The following is a 9,280-nucleotide window of genomic DNA, read 5'->3' as shown; positions in this document are numbered from 1 at the left end:
TTCCAGGAATATTTTTTGGAAGGTTATCTGAAGACACTGGTGAAAAAAATCATGAAGGAATACCAAGATTAATCACTGATACCAAGATGAAAGGAGTCCGAAAACATATGTAAAAGTCCCGGAAAATCCCAGAAAATCGGATGTAACCCGAAATCCTTCAAACCCCTTAAGAAAAACATTGAATAATTGAAGAAACGCTCTAAAAATATTTTACGGGCAATCATGAAGAAATTACTGGTGGATCCGATAAAAAATATATTAGAGAAATTTTTGAAGAAAATTTCTTGGAAAAAGTTCCTGGATATAATTTATTATTATTATTATTATTATTATTATTATTATTGTTATTATTATTATTATTATTATTATTATTATTATTTTCTTTATTAAGAAGACTTATATTCAGTGACTTTTTCCGAGAAATTTTCTTCAAGAATTTCTCCAATATATTTTCTATAGGAGGTATTCTTTCAGGAATCCCTGCTGTATCTTCTGTGGAAAGTTTTAGAAAAATACTTGAACAATTTCTAGGACTAAAGCTGTGAAAAAAATAATACGGATGGAGTACCCTGAATCATTCATGAATAAATTTACAGTCATAGAAGAATTTCGAAAAAAAAACTGCAGGAGTTATCATCAGAAGTATCTCTGAAATAATTCTCGATGGAATCCGTAGTAAAATTCCGGGTTGAATCACTGGAAAAGTTCCCGGGGGAACTTTTTGGATACATCCCAACTAACATTTTTACTGAATAAGAGTTGAACAAAACACTCTAAAGCTTATTTCAGTTTAATAAACTATTTTTCAGTTAGTAATGTTACTTGGGATTCCTTGACGCATTTATGCATGGTTTTCTGTAAGAATTCCTAAAGCCTTAAGGCCGCACGGGACGTGATTACAATCACCCGGCTTTACCCCATTTGACATAATGCCATTTGGCATAATGCCGTTTGGCATAACGCCATTTAGCATATTGACCATTTGGCATAACGGTCATTTGGCATAATTTGAAAAATACATTTCCACAAAAAAATCTCAAATTTGGACTCGATTTAAAATCTCGCCTATTTTTTAACAGTACATGTATTCGTAATGACGTGTTCCACAATTAGCGAGCCTTTAGGCATTCAACAATTGGCGACTGTTCTTTTTAGTCTGCAGCGTAACGAATCATAGGATAGGCACGCCAAGATCGAAGTTTATTGTATCGGATTGCCTTGGTATCGTGTAGATTCGAATTGCCCGGACGCTTCGAATCTTGGACACCGGCCTTAATTCACACGAAAAAACATTATGGAGTTTAGGTGAAAAAACACTTCTTCTGGACTCTACATATCGAACCCATCAGCAAATGGGCTTTTGGAACCAAGGACTTTTCTTCCCTTCCGAAAGAAGACGCAATCAGGGAGTTCATGTCTCAGAAAATCCCCACGGCTTCGATGAGAATTGATACCTCACGGACTGTGGCGAGCAGCAATCACGCTTACCACTACACCATCGACACCGCTACGAAAAAGTCAGAACTAGGTTCAAAAAACACCGAGAAACAATGTGACTTTACATTGCTGATTTTTTTGTCATCAGCCTCAAATGCACATTTTGTGACAACGAGTATTTTTTAATGTGTTTCCTTGTACTTCACATTACTACTTCAAACTAAAAATCATGGTCAATATTTTCTCCTTCTTCCAGAAAACTTTACTTGTCTTAGACAAATATTTCAAGCACCAAAATAAACGTTTTAAAATGAAAGAGAAAAATAATAGTTCGTTCAATTATGCCAAATGGGGCTTAGCTTGATCATCTGAGCATGAATCTATACCGAGTAAATTGGCGACCATACTATAAAAATTACTAACAAAACAGGTACTTTCGGATATCTAGAAGAATGAAAAAAAGAATATACTGTTAGTAACAACCGTTTATTGTTCCATTCATTTGTCTCATTCCGATACACAATTCATTTAAAATGAATCACAGTACACATTATAACTCTAGCCAATAAATTTTCCTGTAAAATCAATAAACTCAAATTATAAACACAATTTGATTCGTAACGCTCGCTTCTTATATGGACGGATTGTTTCACATTATTTGTGACACCTTGCTCAATGGTTTCAAGCAATTCGATGCCATATTTAAAAGTACTGCTGATGTTCTGTATAACTTATCATGTACCTGATGACGCTACTTTAAAATAGAAAAAATACTTGGACTTAGGGGTCTATTTTGTAATTCGAGCGAAACCATGTGACTCGTCTGAAGTCATTATCGATCAAAGTAAGCATGCATATTTCAGATGTCACCCGTCGACTCCCATAGTAATCCAGTCACATAGAGTGACAACTGTCGATAAACTCGAGTGACAGAGCCAAGTCGAGCGAAATTGTTGGTCGACAGTGACTCCAGTCGAGTCGTTTTTGATCGACTCGACTTATAAAATAGGGCCCTTAATCTGACTTAAGTGGAAGACTATTGGAGCTTAAACAATTAAAATCTAACAGGTAATGGTTAAGAATGCTGATGGTGGTTGTGTGTGATATGCATGCAAATCCTGCCAACTTGCAACAAGTTCATGCGCGTAGAAGTTAATTCCTTATTGAATTTGAAATAAGACTGCTAAGGGAAATCACTTTTCAGTTCAACCACAAACGTAACATATCGTTGAAGCAAACTTCTGTTTTCCTGTGATTAAACGATTTAATCTGGTACTGCACTCATTGATTGGTCCTGCTCACATACTTACATATGATATAATTCATATAATAGAGATTTCTTTATTGCTGGTACGCGCTAAGGCAACGTTGAAGTGCACTTAAGTTTTCCTTTTGATCTGGCCTGCAATTTTGCTGCATCTTCTTTTTGACACTCATAAATAATAAATTGGCAAATTTTTCTTTCACTAGATTGGCTAATTTATATATTTTTTGCGCGTTGCTTATTCTTTTAGGTGATTCGATACGATTTGTTGATTCTAGTACGTCTTTTTTGTTTTCAATAGTTGTGCTATTTACAATCAGTACTTTTTAAGTGACAGCTTCAACAAAAAATATTCATATATAGTCTAAGACTAAATAACACTTAATTCAGATCTAATGATTTGCTTGCATATAGCTTAAGTAAATAAAGATCGTCTTGTCGAGATTTGTTTCTACTCATTCTTATTGTTTTTATGATGGACGGACACGTGCGCAGGTACTGAACGACCCTTTTTAAACATCAGTACTGCCAGTTTGGATTCGCACCTTCTTGACGGTACCATTCTCGGAATATCCTGGATTTCGGATACCCAACCCGTCGGCATTCTGTGGTCGGGGTTTCTTCAGGCTGGACCGTAATGGCGTTCGTGTGACCGAACCGGAACCAATCGTTGACCCATTGGACATCGTTGTCATGGTGGTGGTAACGGACTGGACGCTTCCGTTGATGCTGGAGTATGGCCGTCCACTTGCGTTGGTTACGGCGATGCCTGTGGACGAAAGATGAAAAAATCAATCAAATCTGGCGCTAAGAGCAAGTACGTGGTAGCAGATGGAGACAGAGGTAGGGCAGTGTTCAATGAAACGATCTACGTCTCACGTAACAAATGAGTAGTAAAATTTATTCTATTCTTAGCATCTAAAACACTCATACAAACAGTTGAAAACTGTACAAAACTCTTATTTAATTTTTTTTTTTTTTTTAAATCTTTATTAGAGTGTATTTTAACGCACGAGGGCTAGTTAACTCTTATTTAAGGCACCTATATTTTATTTGACCTACTCAATAAATGGGACACCTGCGATTGGACTATTTCTTTAACAAACTTTAAGCTCGTAGAGCATTGTGATCGTTTTTTTTTTCGATTGGCAAAGTATAGAAATTTGAAAATTATATTGAACAATATGTTTGGAATATCGTTTTCCTAGGTCCCACTTGCCCCGGGTACCTTAGATCACATTATGGTCAATAACGGTTTTAGTTCTACTCACCATTCGTCTCCCGGAAGCCCGGATTGTTGTACGTCGTCGCATTGCCGTTGGCGTTGCCCATCATCGTGGGATCACCGTCCGGTCGCTTCGTCAGTATTTTGTCGTATACCGACAGGACCATCAGGGCCAACGACAGGGCCACCGTTACGATCTGCAGGTAGAACGAGATCCCCCGTGTGATGTGATACCCCGTTCGGTCGTCATCGGTCTGCAGGGCAAACAGGCCAGCCGCAGCCAGCGATAGGAATGTGGCCAGCACCACCAGCACCAGCTTCAGTGTGATGAGAACGCTGTACTTCATGCAGATTCGATCCCGCGACGAGATCATCGCTATCTGCATGATGCTGAGTATGCAGTACAGACCGAACAAAGCACATCCCGCCACCGCCATCAGGCCACTGGTGAAAACGACTCCTGAAATGAGGACATTGAAAAGCAACGTTAATATCATCAAAGGCGTAGGAACAGAGGAGCGGAAGGGGGGCAACTCCCCTGAATGTTTTCATGATGTTTAACATGAAACGAACAAAAACCCTTTAATGCTGTTCAGTATTCACTATCAAAGAGATCTATCAACATTTATTGTACAAAAAAAATGTTTCAAATTTTTGAACTTTGTATGAAAACCTATTTTAAAAAATGTTATTCCGCTTAATAAAATCTTTTGAAACTTTGCAGAAATCAACTAAAAATTCTTCCGGAAATTTCTTTTTTTTATAAAGTTTTAGCATTTTTCCAAAAATGGTTCCCAAATTCAACCAACAAACTTAACGGGGACACTGGTTTGGCTTGATCCCCAGGGAGACGTGATTCCATTTTATTTCCCTAAAATCGAAAACAGTTTTGTTCCAAGTAATTTTGTGCAATGAAGACAATGTTAGCGCTGAAAATTATTCAGATAGTATAAAGAATAAATTTGGTCACTCCTTTCTAATCACGATGGCGCCTCTAGTTGTCATAGTGAGACAATTTATTACAGCCTTTCGGTTTGGAAGTACTGTTTGTTTAATTTCATTGAGATTCATAAATATTTGCAAAAGTTAGCAAATATGGAACACGAAAACATGTGAGAATTCTGCACTATTACGTTGGAAGTTCAACATAGTCAGAAGAGGGGATCGCAAAAATTCTTAAATTTTCAAATTTCAAACCAATAATTTTACCACGTAAAACATACGGTGGATGCACCGGGTATGTTCAAAAAGGTTTATGCAGATAATAACATTTAGGGTAACCAATATATTTTGGACCCCTATATATTTTGGACCCCCTTGGCCATTTTCCTGCAAATTTCCCAGTTCAAATCGAAAGACCAACTCAATTTGCATGTCATTTGGAAAGATAGGACTATTCCGCACTTGCATCAATCGTTTGTACAAAGAAAATGTGTTTATTTTATATGAAATTTGTGGGCAGATTGGTGGTCGCTGATTTCTCCTACACTCCTCCTCAGCGAGCACAGAATCCGCTCACACCGAAAGTCCACTCATCTCGACAAGCTGTCGGAACTTAGTTGCACCCAAGGGTTTTGTGAGTGCGTCCGCTACCATCCGCTCCGTTGGACAGTAGACCAGAATCACTTCGCCACGCTCCGTCATGTCTTGTCATGTCTTTCACGAAATGTCGTCTGGTGTCTATGTGTTTAGACCTTTTGCTTGTACGCTCCGCTTTGATGAACGACAGGCAACTCTGGTTGTCTTCGAATATCGTTGTCGCCTTCGAAACATCCTCGCCCAAGTCTGCCATCAACCGTCGAAGCCAGAGTAGTTCTTGACACGTTTCGCTTAATGCGATGTACTCTGCTTCCATCGAAGATAAACTGACACACGTTTGTCGACGGCTCGCCCAAGCGATGGGGCCGACTTCAAAAAAGAAAATGAAGCCCGTGGTAGACCTCCTGCTTGCTTGATCCCCGGCCCAGTCGGCGTCGGAGAGGCCGATCAACGCCCAATCCTGTCCTGGTTCGAATCTCAGTCGCAGCTCCATCGTCCTCTTCAAATACTTGACAATACGTTTTGCCGCTTTCCAGTCCATCTCGCTCGGCGCACTGACCTTACGGCCAAGGATTGATACACTTGAGGCGATATCCGGCCTTGCATTCACCGCCACGTACAAAAGTGCTCCGATAAGGCTACGGTACAGGAACGTATCAGAAAACGGTTGACTTGAATCGTTGATTCCCACGTATCCAGGATCCATTGGGGTACCCGACGGTTTGCACTCCTCAAGGCCAAAACGTTTGATCAGCGTCCGAATGTAGCTTGACAATTGCAGGTTGTAGAAACCGTTCGAACGCTGGACTTCGAATCCTAAAAACTGCTTCACAGCACCGAGGTTCGTGATATCAAACTCCTTCCGCAACGACTCAAACACATCCGCTATCAGTTGCTCCTCCGTACTGCCGACCAAAATATCGTCCACATAAATCAGCAAGAATACGACACCACGCTTGTCAGCCCGAACGTACAAACAGGAGTCTGAAGAACATTGCTTGAATCCGAGGTTGATCAACGCACCGTGTAGCGCCCGGTTCCAGCAGCGCGCTGATTGCTTAAGACCGTATATGCTTTTTCTGAGCTTGCAGACGAGTTTCTCTTTCCCGGTAGCCGCAAATCCCGGTGGCTGGCGCATGTATATCTCCTCCTCAATCGTGCCATGCAAATACGCGGTCTTGACGTCGAAATGGTTGAGCGTCATTCCACGTCTACCAGCTACGGCTAGCAGCGCACGAAAAGTTTCCAGCCTCGTTACCGGTGCGAAAACGTCCAAGTAATCCTCACCATAGCGCTGGCGGTAGCCCTGTGCCACAAGCCTCGCTTTGTGCTTCACGACAGAGCCCGATTCATCCCGCTTCAGCTTGAATACCCAGCGCGAACCGACGGCCTTTTTCCCCGGCGGCAGCTCCACAAGGTCCCAAGTCTCATTTGCTGCGTGGGAATGTAACTCCTGTTTCTTCGCTTCTTTCCATTCAGGATACAACAACGCTTCCTTATGATCAACCGGCTCTTCGGCTTCACCTCTGGCTATTCCAACAACAAAATCGTTGAAACGCGCCGGCAGGACGCCCCTATTTCGCCGATTGCGTCGCAATACTTCCTCCTCCTGAACTTCTTCAGCCTCAGAACTATCGGACATGGTTTCTGCCCGACCGTCCAAATCCGACAACAAAGAACCGTCGTTATCGTCGAACTCACCAACTTCTTCAACGGGAACAGCTTCTCCAGACAACGGAATGTCTATCTCCGGAGGCGCTGAAATATCGGCCGATTCCGTTTCAATCGGCTGCCTGGCTTGGTTGGACCCATTCCCGAGTTCTATGAACTTGGCATCCCGGCTGACAGTAATCTTATTGGTCAAACGATCTACGAAACGATAGCCCTTACGATCTTCCGCATAGCCTACGAAAGTAAGCTTCACCGATTTGAAATCCAGTTTCGAACGCTTCTGCTCCGGTACCTGAACGTACGCGTCACAGCCAAACACACGAAGATCAGCTAAATCCGGTTTCTCGCCCGTCCATAATTCATAAGGAGTCTTGCTTACCACCCTTGACGGCAATCGATTTTGAAGAAATGCCGCCGTCATCACGGCCTCGCCCCAGTACAATTTTGACATTCCCGCATCTGCTAACATGGATAGAGCCATCTCCTGCAATGACCGATTTTTGCGCTCGGCCATGCCGTTTTGCTGGGGGGAATAGGGTATCGTATATTGCGCTTTGATCCCTTCCGATTCGTAGAATTCCCGGAGATTGTTACCAGTATATTCACCCCCACCATCCGAGCGAAACACGAGGGGCTTCCTCACAAACACATTCTGTACCCAACGGACGTACTGCTTGATCTTACCTGCAGCTTCGTCCTTGCTTTTTAGCAGATGGACCACAGCATAACGGCTGTAGTCGTCAATTAAAGTCATAATATATCGATTACCTGAGGGTGTGGTGGTCTCCATGGGGCCACACAAATCCGTGTGGATCAGCTCCAGGGGCCTCGAAGTCTTCCTTTCGGCCAAAGCTGAGAACGGCGCCCTGGCCAGCTTACCTTGCAAGCAGCTTTCGCAAGTGATACGAACACCGCAGTCTACCATTTCAAAACCGCTCACCAGATCCTCCGATTTCAATCGTCGCAGAACATCGGGGTCCCGGTGGCCGACTCGACGATGCCACGTATGTTGGCACTGCTCGTGATGATCACCTGCCACTTTGCGGGAGCACTCCTGGATTCGCAGCTTATACAAACTGCCCTTCTTGTCTCCGATCACTACCACTTCATCGTTCGCATTTCGAATTTCACAGCCCGACGCGCCAAATTTCTCGGAAAATCCGTTCGCGGCCAACGCACCGACGGAAATCAAACCGCCGTCTAATTCCGGAACGAACAGTAAATTCTTCAGAGTAACTTCGACTCTTTCACCGCGCGCGTTCTCACTGTACACAATTCCTTTACCGATTCCCGACGCATTCGTTTTCTTTCCGTCGGCCAGAGTCACTGTTGCACCGACGGTATCGTGCAACTCCGCGAAGAACGATCTGTCACACGTCATGTGGCACGTAGCACCGCTGTCAATCACCCAACAGTCGCGAATCATTGCACCGGCCACAAAGCAAACCGCACCACCGTCAGCTTGTTTAGCCTTCGGGTATTTATCTTTGTCATCACTTTTCGGCTTCTTCTCGAAATCAGCCTTCTTCTGCGCACGCCACTTTTTACAGTGCTTCCGGACGTGACCCGGCTGCTGACAAAAATAACACAAACGCTCCTTTTTGCCACTTACTGCGTCTAACTTCATCGCTTTCACATCCTGCGCCAGTGATTCACCGCGATTCTGACGTTGCCGGTACTCTTCCAACAATCGATTCTTCACCATCAACACAGTCCTATCCGCGTTAATCTGACTTTGCAGCCCTTGTACCAGATTTAGGTAGGAAGACGGCACACTACGAAACACCATCGCGATACGCAACGACTCTTCGAGATTCTGGCCGGCCGCGGCAAGCTTGTCGAACAATTCATCCATGTTCTCAAGGTGGGCCGCCATGCAGCCACCCTCCGACAAACTAGCACTGCACAAAAGATTCAAGTAGTGAACAATCGTCGACATAGACACTTTTTCGTGGTGCGTTTTTAACGCCTCCCACATTCCTTTCGCACTGTCACAATCTTTCACCACTTTAAACTGGCTTTCGTCCAGGAAAAGCCCGATGTTGGCCCGCGCTTTGCGATCTTGCGCTCTCCACTCATCCGTCACGGGTTCTGGTTTCGCACCAACAATTACTTCCCAAAGATCTTCTCTCTCCAGCAGCCAC

At 43.2% G+C, this 9,280-nt stretch overlaps 1 protein-coding gene across 4 annotated transcripts in view; it reads right to left on the bottom strand.

The window, feature by feature from the left end:
* Window positions 1-1,904: 1,904 nt before the first annotated feature.
* LOC5568118 overlaps window positions 1,905-9,280 on the bottom strand; it is a 92,466-nt gene continuing 85,090 nt past the window's right edge. For all 4 annotated transcript variants that reach the window (XM_021840959.1, XM_021840960.1, XM_021840961.1 and 1 more), the window contains exons 4-5: window positions 3,973-4,386; window positions 1,905-3,470 (exon numbers count right to left, since the gene is read on the bottom strand). In XM_021840959.1, the coding sequence (XP_021696651.1) occupies window positions 3,214-3,470; window positions 3,973-4,386 (671 nt within the window). In that variant the 3' untranslated portion in view covers window positions 1,905-3,213. The remainder of the gene's footprint in view (window positions 3,471-3,972; window positions 4,387-9,280) is intronic.

Source organism: Aedes aegypti, chromosome 2, assembly GCF_002204515.2.
Source record: "Aedes aegypti strain LVP_AGWG chromosome 2, AaegL5.0 Primary Assembly, whole genome shotgun sequence".
NCBI classification, from domain to species: Eukaryota; Metazoa; Arthropoda; class Insecta; order Diptera; family Culicidae; genus Aedes; species Aedes aegypti.
Note: the sequence above shows the minus strand (reverse complement) of the source record. Positions and strands in the feature narration are given on the sequence as shown.